At 37.1% G+C, this 19,515-nt stretch overlaps 1 protein-coding gene across 1 annotated transcript; it reads right to left on the minus strand.

Annotated features, from left to right (window-relative positions):
* Window positions 1-11,989: 11,989 nt before the first annotated feature.
* On the minus strand, window positions 11,990-18,437 carry LOC145605313 (organic cation/carnitine transporter 7-like). Its single transcript, XM_081661350.1, has 6 exons — window positions 18,305-18,437; window positions 16,450-16,718; window positions 14,463-14,700; window positions 13,178-13,703; window positions 12,886-13,088; window positions 11,990-12,482 (listed from the first exon to the last, which is right to left on the minus strand). The coding sequence occupies exons 2-6, from the start codon at window positions 16,716-16,718 to the stop codon at window positions 12,231-12,233; spliced, it is 1,488 nt and encodes a 495-aa protein (XP_081517476.1). The 5' UTR covers window positions 18,305-18,437; the 3' UTR covers window positions 11,990-12,230.
* Between the last annotated feature and the right edge of the window lie 1,078 nt (window positions 18,438-19,515).

Raw genomic sequence — 19,515 nt, forward strand, 5'->3', positions numbered from 1 at the left:
TAGGCCTCTACTTTGTTCTGCTCGTATTCATGTGCGTTTTTCGAATAATATGCAAACATTATATTAATCCTAACCTGTTTAATCTATGTTGGTTGAAATTTAATGCACAAATAAAACTATTATTGGCGATCACTTGAGCTAAAATCATATTAGCCTAAAACGAAATTATTAATTATCTTATTAAGCGCGATTTCAAGTACAAATTCCCTTTAGCAAGCATAAAAGGTGTGATCAAGCAATAACAATAATATAAAACAAGCAACATAATATTAATTATAATCATGATAAGGCGTAATAAAGCTTAAATATAATAGCAAGATCCTAGGCATGATACTAACAAGATTAATAACAAATCCTAGCATGTCACTAAACAATAAAGATCAAAGTTTTAAACCTAACATGGTACTAACATGATATCATAATATTATAAAGAATAAAAGGCACCCTAAACATGATTCTAGAAAGCAATAAATAACATCCTAACATGATACTAGGAATTAAACATTAATAATCATGCTTTCTACATTGTGAAAGAAATAGGGAGTAAGCTAATCTACTTACTTTGAAGTCTCGTACCTCTTTCTAATAACAAAATACACAAGTTAGTAAACTTCAATAAAAGTAATAAAGAATAATTAGAGAATTAAATTGAAATCAAATTAAATAAAGTTTTGACTATATTTGGACCAAACCCTCATAAAATACTAAACCTTGCACGTCTAGGGCGAATGCAACTTTGAACTTGGCTAGGTAATTCTAAGTCTTGCGAATGCGGAATATTGTGTGTAAAAAGGTTGGTTTAGAAAGAGGGAGAGAAAGAAATCTATATTGCTTAGAGAGAGAATAGAGAGAATCAAGTAATTCTTGATGAGAGTTGATTGAGAGAGTTGATTGAGAAAATTGATGATTAAAAAAAGGGAGATAAGACCTCTATTTATAAGGGAAAAAAAAAGAGGGTCGAAGAATAAAGAAAAGAATCCGAATTCGAATCGAAATAAAACTCGTATACAGCAGTTTTTGAAAATTTTGTTTTTATCATATCTTTTGATCCAGAAGTCCAAATAACGCATATAATATGTCGTTGGAAAGCTATTGAAGTCTACTTTCTAACCCAATTTGAATCAGATTAAAATCTTTTGTATATAAAAAGATATGGCCGAAATAGTAGGACGGTGTCAGTTTTGGATAGAGTTTCGTATTCCTTTCATATTTTTATCGTTATAGCTCAGATTTAATATTATAATTTATCATTGGAAAGATAATTTCAAGATCTATCCAACCATATAAAATTTGGATAAAAAATATGAGGCACAAAAATAAAATCTGACTGTCTTTGAACATGTTTAAATCCGAATAGAATTAGGACTTTAAAAAAGGAAAGTTTTAAAGAAAGGAAAGTTTATATTTAAATCAAATTCCTTAATCTTATCTTTTCAAAAAAGGATAATTAAGATATTTTAGAAACTTATAGAAGATTATAATCAATCCTAATTAGTTTATGAATAGGATTAAACCTTTGGACCCTCCTCATGATCATTGGGTCGTAGGTAAAATCTGGTTTGGGCCCAATTTAGTATTTTGGCCATAACTTCCTCATTATTCATCGGAATTGGGCTTATAATATATCCTTGGAAAGGTCTTTTCGAGCCCCATAGAACTACACTATTATTGGACCCTTATCATGGACCAAACTAAACTGGATTGGACGTTTTTTATAAAATAAAGTTGGTGTTCGAAAACAGAAAGAAAGATTTTAATAAAAACTAACCGCAACACTAGACTTTTCACACTTTCACCTCATTCGATTATGGTTCGACGTGAAAGGTATTCATCACTGGGTTTGGTTTTGGGGAGACATAAATGGGTGTCTACAGGCACAGGGAAGCATGATTTACAATTCATTGGAACGTATTTTTTTATTTTTTGATTTTTCAAATTTTTTTGTATTTTTCATATGAGGAAAGCAATAAAACTAATCTAAAAAGAAATAAATCTAGACTAACAAAACACACCAAAAATAAATAAAAATAAAGAAAAAGGAAGAAGAAATATATACCAAATCCAAAAATCTCCCCCAAGCCAAGATCAGACAATGTCCTCATTGGCCCGAGGCTAGCCCAGCTGGCTAGTCATCCTCATCCTGGTCCATCCGTGTGGACCCACCTGCTCCACCACTAGAACCTGCACCATCTACACCAAAAGAGCTACCACCAAAATAGTTAGCATGGTAACTCCCCCCCGCGGGTCCCTCAAAAGGCATGTCCTGGCCGTACCCATGGAACGAAGAATAGTCTGTGTAAATACCATGGGCAGTGGGATCCCTATCGTATCCCTGAGGTGGTGGCTGGAACCAGTCCGGGTAAATAGCATTGTCGGGAATGTTGCCCCGACAAGCATAATCATCATACATGGGGTAGAGCCCCCTACCCTGGTTCCTCTCTAGGTAGCCTAGCCTATGGTCGACGGACCCAAGCATCCGTCTCATATCAGTCTGGTTATGCTCAATACGACCTATGGCCTGACCTATACTCTACAAATCCCAAACCGGGTCAGAGTCACCATGAGGGACGGAATAGGACTGTCAGGGTGGTGAAGGTGGTTGTGGGATAGGCTCAACTACTGGTGGAGGCCGTGGCTGGGCCTGTGGTACCTCGCCCCTAGCATGGGCAACTAACAGGGCATAAGTGTAAGACTCCTGCCCTGGGGAAAAGCGGTCAGGTCGGGGTTGGGAAGAGGAAAAATAGGTAAGGGTTGCTCGGTCCATGTCCTAATGCACCAATGGGTGACCTGGTTCCCGTTTACCCTCAACCACCCCAGCTCCTCGAGGTACCTAGAGGTAATGTAGGTGTCGGCTCCCATGTTAGTCATGCGGTGGGGTCCACTCTCTACAAAACCGGCCTTCTTGATGGCTATCCTAGTGATAATGCCACCAAGACGGACGGGGGTAGTGGCAGTGTTACTGGTCATGGCGTGTCTACCTAGGTGGTGGATAATATATCTAGCTATGTTCAATTTCCCGAACCCAAACATATAATGGCCAATTACAACTAATTCATTGGTCTAACAGTTATGGGGTTCGTTCCTACCTAGGAAACAGACACCGGCAAATCTTTGCCACATTTTGGGGACAGAGTGGTGGATCGGCCTAGCACTAGCATGTTGTGCAGTTACAGTAGAAATACCAGTCAAAGCAAAATAAACATCATCCATTTTAAATTCGGCATTCCACTGACGATCCAAATCATGTTCTAACTCAAATAATTTACAAAATTCCACAAAAGAAAGAGTGATATTTCTATTATTAAGCCTAAAAATTAATTTCGGACCACTTTTATGATTTTGTATAACTAAAGAAGATAAGAATTCACATGTTAATTCACGGTATGTAGAATAATGCATATCAACAAATTTACGCATACCAATATCATTTAAAAATCTCCTAACAAAACCATAAATACCTAAAGCTTCTAAAGTGGGATGGTGTAACCACCGTGAGGGGATTACCTCTCGTCCGTAGAGCACCTCGAGCTTCTCCCGTTGCTCCGGCGTCGCGATCTTGATCGTTGGCCATTGCGAGAGTTGGAGTGCCGGGTCATACTGTTGAGATGAGCCACTTGAGCTTCCTCCGAGTAGATTTCTTGCTCGTTTTGCCGCCATTAGAGTAGTGATCGAATTTTAATTTTTGTCGAAAGTGTAAAAATTTGGTATAGAAATGTAGAGGATGAAGAGAAGATTAGAAATATGTAAAAAGTTTTGGATTTGGGTAAGAAATGGATGAGAAATCTTAGAGAGAAGGTAGAGGATTTTAAGTTTTTAGAGAGAGAAAGTATGGAGGAATTAAGAAAATGAAGAAAGAAAGAAGAAGAAAGGAGAAAAAGGAAAAGACGGGTCTGGTGCCGCGCCCGGTCGGGCGGGCGTTCGCCCGATCGGGCGATCTAACTCGTCCTCAATTTTAATCCTCGCCCCCGGTCGGGCGCCATCACCGCCCGATCGGGCGATCACGCGCTTCTCAAATTCGTCTTCTCGCGCTCGATCGGGCAACACACCGCCCGATCGGGCAATTTTCCTGCAAATTCTAAGTTGGCTCTCGCGCCCGATCGGGCGTTCCTTCGCCCGGTCGGGCCAATAAAATGTCCGTACACGTCAAGTCTCGCGCCCGGTCGGGCGTACCTTCGCCCGGCCGGGCCAAATTAAGCAAATTCCAACCCTAACTCTCGCGCCCGGTCGGGCGTGCCTTCGCCTAGCCGGGCCCGAGAGCAAAGACAGACGTGAGTTTTTTTTCTTCAAAATTTGGCTAACTCTTTTCCTCTAATCTGTACCAAAAACTCATAAAACTCGTTAAATTCCCTCCTCTCTCCTCTCATAAGAAAAAGAAGAAAAATAAAAATAAAAGCAAGTAAAATACGGTTTGCCTCCCGCAAAGCGCTAGTTTATCTAGGTCCCGCACGACCTTCTTACCATAGCGTTTTCAAGGTGAACTGGAACTAGTTAGGTGTAGTAATTCAACTGCACCAATTGTAGCCCCTTCATGATATAGCTTGAGTCTCTGACCATTGACCTTGAACTTGTTACCATGCTCATCATATAACTCTACAAAACCGAACTTATTAGCCCTTTTTACAGTGAAAGGACCCGACCGCCTTGACTTCAACTTTCCTGGGAAAAGTTTAAGTCTAGAGTTGAACAACAACACCTTATCACCCTCTTTGAATTCTCTCGGAAGGATCATCTTGTCGTGCCATCTCTTAGTCTTCTCCTTGTAAACTCGCGCACTATCATAGGCCATCAACCTAAACTCATCAAGCTGGTTAAGTTGTAGAAGCCTCTTTTCTCCCGCTAGCTTAGCATCCAAATTGAGCTCCTTAATAGCCCAATATGCCTTGTACTCTAATTCCACCAGAAGATGACATGCTTTACCATACACAAGTCTATAAGGAGTGGTACCTATTGGGGTCTTAAATGCGGTTCTATATGCCCAAAGGGTATCATCCAACTTATCGCTCCAATCTTTCCTAGATTTTGCTACCACCTTCTCTAAGATGACCTTGATCTCACGATTAGACACTTCGACTTGGCCACTAGTTTGGGGATGGTAGGCTAACCCTGTCTTATGGTAAACACCATACTTCTTTAGGAGGGTATCTAACTTCCACTCATGAAAGTGGGATCCTCCATCACTAATTATGGCTCTAGGTACTCCAAATTTAGGAAAAATGGTTTTCTTGAAGAGCCTATGGACCACCTTAGCATCATTGGTAGGAGTGGCAATGGCTTCCACCCACTTGGATACATAATCTACGGTGACTAGAATATAACGGTTCCCCCTAGAGGAAGGGAACGGTCCCATGTAATCAACACCCCAAACATCAAAAATTTCAACTTTTAAAATCCCAGTTTGAGGCATCTCATGCCGCCGCGAGATGTTGCCAGTCCTCTGGCAAGAGTCACAAGCCTGCACAAAAATGTTAGCATCCTTGAACATGGTGGGCCAGTAGAATCCTGACTCATTGATCTTGGCCACCGTTTTAGAGGGACCATGATTTCCTCCATAAGGTGAAGTGTGACAGCTAGTGAGAATACCACGTACCTCCCATTCGGGGACACACCTACGAAATAATCCATCTGCACACTCACGAAACAAAAAAGGATCATCCCAAAAATAATGTTTAACATCAGAAAGGAATTTCTTTTTTTGTTGGTAGGACAAGTCAAGAGGTAGAGTACCACCCACTAAATAATTAGAAAAGTCAGCATACCAAGGGTGTTGCTTTACAACTGCATACAGGTTGTCATCAGGGAATGAATCATCTATAGGAAGAAAATCCTTACCCTCATCATACCTGATTCGTGACAAGTGATTTGCCACTACGTTCTCTGCACCCTTTTTGTCTCTTATTTCAATGTTGAAATCTTGGAGCAAGAGAACCCACCGGAGTAGCCTAGGCTTTGATTCAGCTTTGGCTATCAAGTACTTTAGAGCTGCATGGTCAGTAAAAACAATAACTTTAGAACCAACTAGATATGATCTAAATTTTTCTAAAGCATAAATAATAGCAAGAAACTCCTTCTCCGTGGTGGCATAGTTGACTTGAGCCTCATCCAAAGTTTTACTTGCATAGTAAATAGCATGTAAAAATTTGTCCTTCCTTTGTCCAAGCACGGCTCCTAGAGCAAAGTCACTTGCATCACACATGATTTCGAATGGAAGATTCCAATCGGGTGCACATATGATGGGTGCCGATATCAAAGCCTGCTTAATCCTGTTGAAAGCCTCAAGACACTCGTCAGTAAAAACAAAAGGGGCATCCTTAAGCAAAAGCTGAGTTAGTGGTTTAGCAATCTTAGAAAAATCTTTGATAAAACGGCGATAAAACCCCGCATGACCCAAGAAACTCCTAACTCCCTTAACATTAACTGGGGGAGGTAATTGCTCAATCACTGAAATCTTAGCTTTGTCTACTTGTATACCCTTATCAAATACAATGTGACCAAGGACTACTCCCTCTGTCACCATAAAGTGACACTTCTCCCAATTTAAGACCAAGTTGCATTCTTCACATCTTTTCAAGATTTTAGCTAAATTAATTAGACATGCATCAAATGAAGAACCATAGACACTAAAATCATCCATAAAGACTTCCATAATAGACTCTATGAAATCAGAAAATATGCTCATCATGCAACGTTGAAAAGTAGCAGGTGCATTACATAAACCAAAAGGCATTCTACGATATGCAAAAGTGCCATAAGGGCATGTATATGTAGTCTTTTCCTGATCTTCAGGGTGGATCGGAATTTGGAAAAATCCCGAATACCCATCCAAATAGCAAAATAACTTATGATTAGCTAACCTCTCAAGCATTTGATCAATAAAGGGGAGAGGGAAATGGTCCTTTTTAGTGGCGACATTTAATTTACGATAATCAATGCACATACGCCATCCTGTAACAGTTCTAGTGGGAATTAATTCATTTTTATCATTTTTTATAACAGTCATCCCACCCTTCTTAGGAACCACCTGTACAGGACTTACCCATTTAGAGTCAGAAATAGGATAGATAATACCTGCATCAAGTAATTTCATAACCTCTTTCTTGACTACTTCTTGCATATTGGGATTCAACCCCCTCTGGGGTTGAATGCAGGGCTTGTAGTTGTCCTCTAAGTGTATCCTGTGCATACAAAAATCTGGGCTTATACCCTTGAGATCATCAATACTGTACCCTATTGCCCTTTTGTGGGTTCTAAGAACCTCTAGAAGTTGGGAAGTTTGTGGGTCATCAAGTGCAGTACTAATGATCACCGGATGCATTTCCTGCTCATCAAGAAAAACATATTTTAAATGAGAAGGGAGAGGTTTTAGTTCAGGTTTTTTTTACCTTTGCAGGTTTTGATTCCTGAACTAATTTTACTACCTTCTTATTCTCATTAGCATCAAGTTCTCCTATGGCAAGAGCTTTTTCAATGACATCCACCTCTTTACTCCAGATACTCGCATCACCTGTAGACAAATTTCCACAAAGTATTTCTTCCAAGGGATCCCTTGCAAGAATCTGTGTCAAGCTATCATCACAAATATCATCCATTATATCAATAACATCAATTAAACAACAATTTTCCTCTAACATAGGACCTTTCAAAACCTTCCCTAAATTAAAAGTAATATTATCATCACCAACAGATAGGGTTAGTTTACCATTTTTAACATCAATAATGGCTCCTGCAATATGGAGAAAAGGCCTACCTAGCAAAGGGCCGCCCGAGCGGGCCCGCCTTTTTTGTCCATCTTCTTTCTCGCGCCCGGCCGGACGCGTGCTCCGGGCGTGAGAATTGCTGGGGCTTGCTTCGCCCCGCCCGGCCGGGCGCGCCTTCGGGCGGAGCCTAGCTGGTCCGGGCGGAGCTCTTGGGCTACATGGCTATCTCCTTGGGCCTCCGAACTTGGCCCAATTGCCTTGTATTTCCGAAACTGAGCCCTTAGTCACCGATTTGCTACCTCCAATCGGTCTTGGGCTATCAAAAGTGGTTGCGGTCTTCCAACGCTTGTAGATGCTCCAAGAAAATCCGGGAAAACGCTCCAAGTAAGCAATTTCCTACAAAACTCAAGCAAAACTACAAAAACACTGGAAAACACAAATTAGTAATAAAAGTGGCTCGAAGGAGCCAAAAACACTACTAATTACGACCAAGGGACGGGGGTAAATCTCTATATAAAATGAACATATCAACAACCTATTTAACATTTAGAAAACATCAAAGCCAAACACACAATATACTTTTAAAAAAATAAAAAATTGTTCATGAAACCCACCTATGGGTTTAATAATTTTTTAACCCACCGGTAGGGGGATTTTTTTTTAAAAAAAAAAAACGCTCCCAAGATCTAACCTGGCTCTAATACCATGATAAACGGGTCTGGACGACACCCGCCATGAATGTCCACTTTATACGACCAAAGAGGTTCCACTGCAAAATCATATGGCAATAAGGGGAGTAGGCGAGTAGCCCCTTAGCCCTTATAAAGTGGACACAACTTTTTCTTTTCTTCAATTCAATGTAGGATACACTTCCCAACACTTTCATACATTTTTTAATGTGAGACAACACTTTTACTTACATGTGGATTTGCTCATGGGCTCAACACTCCCCCTCACATGTGAGTTGTCCATAATACTGGCCATAATCACAACAAAACCCAACCTGGCTATGATACCATGACAAATTTAGGGGGAGATAGAATAGAATGGCTTAATTAATTAGCTTAATTATTATTCATCAATAGGTTGAGTATTTACACAAAACAAGTGCTTATAAGATAAGAAACAATCTTCCTAGCAGATTTTACCATATATCCTTACGATATATCACTAAATATTTTCTTAACATAAATAAACCTAAATATATTATTCTACTAATAAGATCATTATGCAAAATATATCACTAGGCCAGGGGCATAGCCAGAATTTCTAAGGGAGGGGGTGTGTGGGGAAGATTATACCTACGTATATATAATTTCACAACTACTGAATTAATTACATTTACATATAAAAAAATTTAAAAAAAAAAACAAAAAAACATTTTTTGTTAGCTACAAGATTTGATCACCTGATATCTTTCATACTATCACATGGAAAAAACCAACTCCTCTACACCAAAATTTATGACAATTATGAGCAAATGTAATTAAGGAAAAATTGCTCCCATTAATCTGAAATTTGCCTCGTCCTTCCAAATTAATCCGAACTTTCGATTATTATCTATCAATCCTAACTTTAGGGGGTATTAATTTCTATTGCACCCAACAGGTCATCCAACTTGATGTAGAAGGTTACCTAGACACGTGTCAGCGTATGATTGGCTAAAAAAAACCACAAACCACCCATGCCCAGCCCAGAAAACACCACACCCCCACTCCCACCCCTCCGGAAAATCGGCCCCTTCCCCGAAAACCCCTCCCCTGCTGCCGGAAACCACCGCCCAACCACCCCTTCCCTTCCCCCAACTTTGAAAACCCTTCCCCCACCCTCGAAAACCCCTCCCCAGCAGCCCAGCCACCAGCAAAAACCCCTCCTCCCCGGTAGCCTGGCCACGAAATCAGCCACAAACGGCCAAAATCAGCAACATTCAGCCACGAAATCGCGACATTCAGCCACGAAATCGGCCGAAATCGGCCGGTTTAGGGTATTCAGCCTCAACATCGGCCATTTTCGGCCATCGGTGGTGGTGGTGTGGTGTGCGTCGATGGTGTTCGTGTAGTGGTGGATGTGGTGTTCGTGTGGTGGGCCAACTGCTAGGTTGGTTTTAAGTTTGCTTTTTTTTACATTTTTCTTTTTTTTATTTTCTCTATTTTTCTCAACCAATTACATATTGACACGTTTGCAAAAAAAAATAATCCACAAATGTTTACCTGATTTACCAGTTGCAAGTCATTTGGGTGCAATAAAAATTAATACCCCCTAAAGTTGGGAGTGATAGATAATAATCGAAAGTTCAGATTAATTTAGGCGGATGAGGCAAAGTTTAGATTAATGGGAGCAATTTTTCCTTTAATTAAAATATTCAGCCAAGGGGGAGGACAAGGTCCCCACCAACCCCCCTTAGCTCCGCCTCTGTGTATCACACATATATTTTCCGATAATATCTCATATCTCTAACAAAAACATACAATCCAGTATTCACAGCAACAAGAGCAGCTGTTCCAACAGAGTCGAAATTGCAACAACAGCAACAACTCCAGGGGAGCAAAATGTGAAGCATGATGGAAGCAGCATGGCAGTAAAACCAAACACAAATTGTATATACCACTAAAAATTTGAGAGGAGATACTATCCTACTTTATACTAAAAAAAAACATGGGTTTTCGTTGTAGGGGTTTTAGGTACTCTAAGCGCAATTTCATGAATCACATTTACATACCTAAACAGGATCTCATGCATGTATAAATAAAGTTAAATTTTGATGCGTGAATTTCACTCTACATTGGAGATAAAAAGCCTTAATGTGACTCTTCCATTCGGTCCACAAGCTTGAATTAATACTTCATCACCAATGCTAGTTCGATGGGAGAACCTTCCACTTTCTTGGAGTTGAACCAGTTTAGAAATAGAAATACGGAGAGGAAAATGTTACGTTTTTATTGTGAAAAGTGAATATCGTACATTTTATTTGTCACAATGGAAATTTCTGACAATCCGGATTTATACAGATTGTGCTGCCCTCCTTACTCATCTTCGTCCTTCTGGTTAAATGGAAATTTATGCTTGGTGGCTCATTTAGAAGTTGCGCTCTTCGGTTCAATCTCTTTTTGTTCGCCAAGTTCAAAAGGTTCCTTGTTTGTGGGTGAATTAGGCTCACTGGTTAGCTAGTTTTGCTAGGCATAGTCAATTATTATATTTTCTGCTTTAGCTGTTTGTTGACGGTTATTATTTTTGTTTTTCCTTTTATTTAATAGCAAAAAAAAAATACCCTAATTAATATAATCACATTAGATCAATTAGGTTAGACTTTTCCTCTTCCCTTTCCCCTCTTAGTCGGCTACCCCAAGGCCCACATTGGGCTTATGGGTTCTTTAATCTTTATTGATCCAAACTTGACATTTGACTTTGTAGCATGACTAGCATCTGTTTAAATTAGGTGGCATTTGGGTATATTTCATTCTAACCCAAAAGTATATCGTTCCGTTGGAAAATAGACAAGGATCGATTGATTTAGGTAATGTGTTTGATATGCACGGAACATAGACAACAATAATAAAACGTAAATTTAAGAAATAAAATAGAAAAATAGATGAGATAAACACACAGATATATACATGGTTTGGTCAACATGACCTACGTCCACAGGTAAGGGATTTAGTGAACTTTTGATCTAGTGTCGTGTTTGGTATTTGATGCTTTGACTAAGGAAAATAAATGCTTCTGGGGGATTTCTAGTTTCTACAAAGAAAAAATAAATAAATCAGGCTTTACACATGTAAACATAGTGTCAAATTATAAGTAAAGATGATATTGTAATCGGTTGGTTTAAGGTAAGCCATGACCAAACATGAAGATAAAAAATTACATGACACAAGCATAGGCCACGACATGTAGTTGTACAACATTTTGTTGCAAAGAATGGCACAACACGTACAAAAAGACACATGATAAAACAACTAAAGTTAGTATAAAGTCATAGACATAACCCATCACAACACAACATGCAAATGAAAATCAAGTGAACATTGTAAAGATTTTAAAAATGATAGTTTATTCAAGTCCCAATCTTTGAAACTGAGAAAATGAACCTTTCAATTATGGCTTCAATAATCAATACCATCATAAATTACCATATTTCTAAGTACAACATAATCTTGAAAAAAAATTTCCTAAATGAAGATTAAATTTTATATAAAAATAAATAAAAAATAAATAAAAAATAAAAAAAATAAAAAATAAAAAAAAAAAAAAGAAAGAAAAAACCATAACAAGCCATGCATCGATAACACTTGCACTAAAAACGAAGATATTCTTTCTTTTTCTTTTTTATTGGATATAATAGATGTAAAAAAATCAGTACAAAGAGATCAAAATTCATTACAAAGTGATCCATAGAATAAATAGGAGAGACAAAGACAACAAATTGAAATCTGGAACCTAATGTGTCCAAGACCTCAGTCTTGACAACTAGGCCACGACCTCATTGGCTTTCACGAAGAAGAATATAGATATGAAATACATAGATTACATGTAGATTTAGGCAACTAGCCTTTCATATGTACTACTGTCGAAAAAACTATCAGTCAACTCCCGACCCATGGTTTCGATTGGGAACAACATGACACAGATACCAGAAAGTAATACCACACCAAGGAAAAGGATGATGGAAAGAGTTTGATGACATCCATGAATTAAGCTAATAGCCACAATTGGGGCGATCATTCCACCAATTCTTGCCATCGAACTCCCAAGTCCAACACCAGTACTCCTCACAACTGTTGGGTATATCTGCATTTGAAATGTACAACAAATAGAGCTTATCATACACTTGGTTTTATTATATAAAGAAGAAAACTCATAGTGCATTTAGTTAGCAATCATCAAGGGAAGGGAAGGGGGAGTGGTTCGCAGATCGCAACAGGAGTGTAATATGATGCTGCCCTTGGCTAACATCCTAGTTAAGATTTGCATGAAGCGTATCTTAGTGAATTCCACTTTATGATTGATTTCCACATACTACCACATTTGGTATTTACCCTTTAACCTCTAAACAGGGGTGTAATGATTTGCTTCAAATAGAGCTTTTTTTATTTATTTTGAAGAATGCTTAAAATAAAGCTTTTGGTGTAGTTTAAAAGCAATATTCTACTACTACATTGCAGGAAAATGGGCATATATTACGCTGACTTACCTCTGGAGCATATAAAAACATGAGTGTAAAGGACCCCATAATACATGCTCGAGCTCCAAAGAGCAAAGCCGTTGTTAGACCGTCAGACTGATGGTGCATCAGTGGCAACATGAAGACGAAAGTTAATAAGAGTAAAGCGGCCATAGAACCTTTACGACCAAGTCTATCAACAATGACAGCAGCTACGACAACACCCGGAATCTCTGAAGCAATTGAAAGTAGCACATTAGTCGTGTCCTTAAAATAAAAAAAGGATAGGGTAATTATGTTATGTTGGCAAAAATAAACTTACCAGCAAAGCTAGTAATAAACACATTTCTGTAATTGACATTTGCGGAGTCTGGTGAACCAATTTTCTTTAGATAACATGTACTGTCCTTGTTTAATTCGGTGGTCAACAGTACAAGACCATAGTAAGTAAAGGCATTTCCGAAAAATACTACCCACAGGAGCAAAGTTGACCTAATTAATTTTGGTGAAAGAAGCATTGACAGTGATTGAATAATCCCCGTGGTAGTATCATCCTGATTGGGAGGAGGTGCAACTCCTGCTTGCACACTTGGTAACAATGGTTTACGCTCCGGAGGAACACCACTTAACTGCTCAATTTCGACATCAGTGCAAAGAACACCAATTGGCAGCGCTGATTTATTAAATTTCGCTACATTCTCCAAAATATGCATGGCACCTTGTTTGTCACCCTTCAGACACAAATACCTTGGGGATTCAGGAACCACAAAATAAAAGACAAGCAAAAGAAATGCGGGCACTGCTGAGAAAGCAAGCAGCCACCTCCATCCCAACCTTGGCATAACAATCTGCCAGACAAATGAAAAAGGACATAAGTCAGTTCAAAAGAAGGCAGCACTATTCAGCTATATATATATATATATATATATATATATATATATATATATATATATATACATATATATATATATAACCAAGATCAACATGTACTTTCCAAACCATTGTACAAAACAAATTTAATATAATCTTTACAAAATCGAATAACAAACCAAAACACAGGCAGTTTACCCCACATTTCTTGATAGTAAGAGAACTGCTGATCTATTAACGAAAAAATAGCATGTACAGAACAAATAATAGTTTAAAATACTAAGGTAAATGACTAAGACACCACCATTACTCTGGAAAGTTAAGAAATAGAAATAGGCTAATGGAAAATTATTGTATCAGTTATTTAGTATGATGATATATTCAATCCTGGCACTAAATATGAATAGCATTAATTACCTACCTTACCAAATTATTTGGTCTTCTTGATTATTTACTAAAAATCTCCTATTTCTCTCTTCCCAAGGAAGATATAAGAAACAGTACTCAAGGTAGCCTTAGCAACTATGGCTTTTGAAGCTTTATCCTTGAAGTTCTTATTGGACCAACTATCACAGACAAGAAAATAAAGACATTCCAGACGATTGACAAACTTTTTGCCTAAAACCTCACTATTTAACCCAAGACTCCTAAAACTAATGGTATAAGTATGATAACCAGACAGAGCTTAATTTCGTAGATTTAAAGCACCAAAAATCATAATAAAACCAGTAACATACCCATGCTATGCCAGCTTCTATAACTGTGCCAATAGTCCAAAATCCTTGGAAAATAATCATCCAAGTGCCCCTCCTTGGTGCAGGCACAAACTCTAAAAACCAAGCCAATAATACAGGACCACCTCCCACACCAATGCCAACAAAACAACGGCATATTAGCAATGTAATGTAGTTAGGAGCAACTGCACTTAGAAGACCAGCTATGGAAGTAATCATCGCTGTAGCCAAAAACCCTTTCCTGGAAGGAAAAAAACAAAAGAGCACATTTAGCAAAAGTACTTGGAATATTTATGGGGGAAAACAAAACCAAAATTAAAAATTAAAAAATAAATAAATAAATAGATAAAACATAGAGCACCATCTTGAGAGAGAATTGTAAATGCTACTCAAAAAGTGTTCATCAATGGAGTACAGGCAGGTGTACTTCTGTATTCTGCCAACCTTAAGTACTGATGCATCAAGTAAGCTACTTTATATGCGCTTACTATCAGATTTGGAAGAGCAAGCTCAAGCCCGGAGGCCTAGACCAAATGTAAAGCCAATTAGGAATAGTTGCTCCATACTGCAGGAAAAAGGTTTCTCTATATAGAGGAAATGTTCAAGTTAACATTCTAACAAGCTAGGTTAAGGATGTGTATATATGGATTCCCCACACCCCACCTTTGGTATAAGGTTGTTATTGTTATATGGATAGTTTCTTTTTCCATATACAGAAATCTACTATGTATATAATTGTTGTATAATACAATTTTCTAACGAATATGAACCGATGTCGGACATGAGTGCATCACTTCTAATGTCCAAGGCATGTGTTACCTACAGTTCAGGAAAAGGTGAAAATTTAGAGGGAATTCAACATGAATTTTCAATTATCAGGCACATTACTATTTAACTATTATTGAAAGTTGGAATGAGCTTTTGAGGATAGACAGGAAGATACATAAAATGCCAAGAACCAAGGAGAGGGTGGACAAGGAACGATCGGGCACTATAACCAAGAATGCCATGCAAAAATTCATCTTACAAATTTTTTTATTGATTTATCTACACACAATGAATTAAAATGCTTATGATGCTCAGATGTAAGCTGAGAAAATGATAATGTATGAACTAGGAAGCTGCTTTGAATAGTATAAAAAGTTGAAATTTTCGTGGCTGCCCTTAAGAACCTGTCAATTTGCTAGAGTGCCAAATTGCTACAGTACCATGTAGTGAAACAATTAGAACAGGAATTTAGCATCTGATCCATTAGTTTTGGGAGCCAGACTTATTAATTGGCAACAATAAGTCAGTAATTTCAGTGCAAGTTTAATATAGTTCCTGTTTTGAGGACTTGAAGCTACAGATTCCACATAAAAAACAGCAAACAAAGGTAATGCTAGCTAAAATAATAATCTAACCTACTTCCTCCGTTAACTATTATTTGCAACAAAGGGGGTGTTTGCGGACTCCTAGGCAAAATTTGTTTGTGAGAGTAAAATGGAGAGAGAAAAAGTTGGGTGCATGTGATAAGGAGAGAGATAGAGAGAAATGATTACCTAAAAAGAAAATAAAACATTTGTTGCACATAATAGTTAGCATCCATTTGTAGTATATTACTTCATCCGAGCTTAGAATTAATCACTAATACATTCAGTTCAAGAAAATCGATCTTCTTTAAGAAGCAAAAACAAGTCAAGTAACCAAAAGACAGCTGACAAGCAACATGTAGTAGCATGGAGAAACATATTAGGCTGCTTCACGAAATTCATTCTATATATTGTTATCTCTCTTTTTTTTTAAAGTATTCTTCCTTTTGAAGTACTATGAAGGATTTGTGAATAGACTCTGGACTATTCAAGGGCATAAGAATTTGAAGAACATTGACATGAAAGGAAGGGAAGTTCAGATTGCGTTAAGTGCTCATTGTGTATGTCTTCGCAATTAGGGAAATTTTTAAAAAATAAGCTAAACAACAGGGAAGAATTCACAGCACTACAGCATGTACCTTCTTCCATATCTATCTGAAACAAGACCCCAAGAATATGCTCCAACAAGCATGCCTGCAAACACTACAGTTGTGATAAGGCTCTCTTGCTCTGAAGAAAGATTCCATTCAGTCTGTACTGCTGGTCCAACAAACGAAAGAATCATCACTTCCATAGCTTCTGAAATCCATCCTAGTCCAGCATAAAGTAGAATCAAGGATTGGAATTTCCCAAAACCTAAGCTCAAAAGAGCGTCATCCATGCTATACATTTCCATCCGATCCGCCATCTAAAAGACAAACAAAGATAAAATTGTTTTAAAAAGTATTCCATAGAGCCAAAAACGCAGTAAGTCCCACATGATCTTAGGTACATAAGTAATTTCTATCTTAATTGCTCATAATGCCATTATGCCACTATAGAAATACAATAAGCATTTCAACAGAAATGAATTTGCCATCATTTAATGCGATAAACATCTTCATATCACATTTAATCTACATACAAATACAACTAATATAAAGTACTGTATATTTAATTGGTATCTCCAAACTACCCTTTTCATCAAAAGTCACTTACCAAACAATGACATCAAGTGATACTCGAAAATATTAATCACACCATATAGCAACCCTTTGGAACAAATCAAGATGATAATTTTGAAACAAGCGCACAATAACATGAAGGTAGCATTTTATCACTTTCACATGTGACAGGAAAAACTTTTTACAAGAAAGACAACCACACAATCCATATCTTAATACTTTGTATGCATCATTTAAGATGTAGATCATACAAAAGAATTATTTGCTATCTTATTCAAATCTACAATTTGCAAGTAATATTTCATATCATAGGTAGCCAAAAGCAAAAAGGTGACATTGCATTGATATCCAAGAGACAAGTTCACATGGAACAAGAAAAAACAGTTAAATGACTAATACTCCGTATTAAGGAAGAACCACAGATTACAATGCAAACTCATAGTCGCGGGAATTATGTCATGGGACTAGTTCTTGGCAGTACTCTTTATTGTAAGCAATAAAAAAATATGAAGCAAGATGATCAATGAAATTAGTCTCAACTCTCAAACCACAAAAAAAAAGAAACCAACAAAAAAAGAGTTTATCAGTCTGCTTGACGGTCAACGTGGCCAGTTGTACAATATACAGGTACATCAAAAACAAGTTTGATTTTTTTCCCAGATTATGAATGAAGTTAAGCTATACAAGAAACAGGCACATTGACTATAATCTACCACCATCATATCATCAAATCATTGATTCGATCATAACTGATTTCAAAAACTCGAAATTTCGATCATAAGAACAAAATTAACTAATACTCCGTATCATACAAAACTAACAATATCATGTAAGATCCAGAAGCATTTGTGACAGAATTTAATTTACCCATATGAGAGAAGATTAGCAATAAACCTCCTCAAAAACATGGAATTTCCTGCAATTCCGCAATAATTAAATTGATTTTTTGATATATGAGATGATTAGATAATATTAATACTATTTTAGAAAATCTAAGCAATAAAGATGATATTTTTAGCAATCATATTATAATTAAACCCATAAACAAAACCCAATTCAAAATCAAATTGAAAAATTAAAATAAACAATACCCATGTAGTAAAAAATTAATTTATCTAAAACCCAGAAAATTAAAATTAAAGTCAGCAAGAATAGTAGCAGAAACAGGGCAAATTAAACCCATAATTATAATTATGCAAACAAGAACCCTGCTTGTCAAATTAACTGTAATTTAGCAATATCATAATAATTTAGCAAGCAATTTAATTAATTAAAAGAATGAACATAAAATTAGTACTATAGATTTGAAAATTAACATGAAAAAACAAACCTGGGTATGAAATTGTTGAAGTTTTTTGGTGATGGGGATAAATTTTAACGGCTGAAACAGACGCAGAGGTGAAAAGCAAGCAGGAGGGTATGTGGCACTCTTATACTAGTTTTGATGATTTTTAATTTTTTTTTTATTAATTATTTTTGTTTGGATTTAAAAAGGCCTAGTTTAGTGGGGAAGATCCCAAATCTCAATTATTATTCGAGAAAAAACGTTGGATTGGTGGTATCTTTTCGTTTATGTCATGTGGGTTTTTCCTATTTGTCGCCCCTTCAAACAACAATTTTAATGATTTACTTATTTCTAAATTGATCTAGTAATTTCTAAGGTAGAGCTCTAATGGGATAATTAGTTGGCCCTGTTCGGCAAAATTAGTAATTGTAACAGTTACTTTTTAAAGATTTCAGTAGTTGTTAGCCGTTGCAAGCTTGCAACAGCTGTTATCTATCAGCGATTGGGGCAGCTGTCAGCCGTCAGCCGTCAATTAGTGGAGTGCGTGAAGTGATTACAACTCTGTATTGCACGAGCTTTGATGTAGCTTTTCTGAAATGTTTAAAATGTGGAGATAATGAAGGAATTATAAACCAAGAAAAGAATGTAACTATATTTTTTCATTGTTCAATATGATGAGATAAGTACTAGTGCTTGTAAATTGTAAAGTAGTGAATGAGGTGCATTTTAAGTAGGTGTGATAAAAAATCAAGTCAAGTGAAGCCTTAGTACAAAATCTTGTGCCCAAGATCTACAAAATAATGACCGGCCAAAACAAGCTTTTTAAACCTTTTTCAGGTCGAAATCAAGTTTTGAACTAAATACTATATTAAGGTTGCTCAATCCCACAATTTTTTTGAGCTGATGCATTGAATCACCTCTAGTTGGAAATTAAGGTTTTCAAAAGGTGCAAGATAGTATATAGTAATACACATTAAAAGTAACTTTTAATTAAGATTGATCTCCTTCCATCCTCACATTGCCAATCAATTTGTACTATTCATTGTATCCAAGACACAAATTTAACTTTTGATTAATTTAGTTTCTAGTAGAAATAAACATTCTAATCAATTGATGTTTTTAAGGGCCTGTTCTCATTGACTGAACTCAGCTGAACTGAACTGAACTGAACTGAACTCAGTTGAACTGAACTGAACTGAACTCAGCTGAACTGAACTGAACTGAACTGAAATGAATATTTTATAAGAGAAGGAAAT

Source organism: Chenopodium album, chromosome 22 (genome assembly GCF_948465745.1).
Source record: "Chenopodium album chromosome 22, dcCheAlbu1.1, whole genome shotgun sequence".
Lineage (NCBI taxonomy): Eukaryota > Viridiplantae > Streptophyta > Magnoliopsida > Caryophyllales > Amaranthaceae > Chenopodium > Chenopodium album.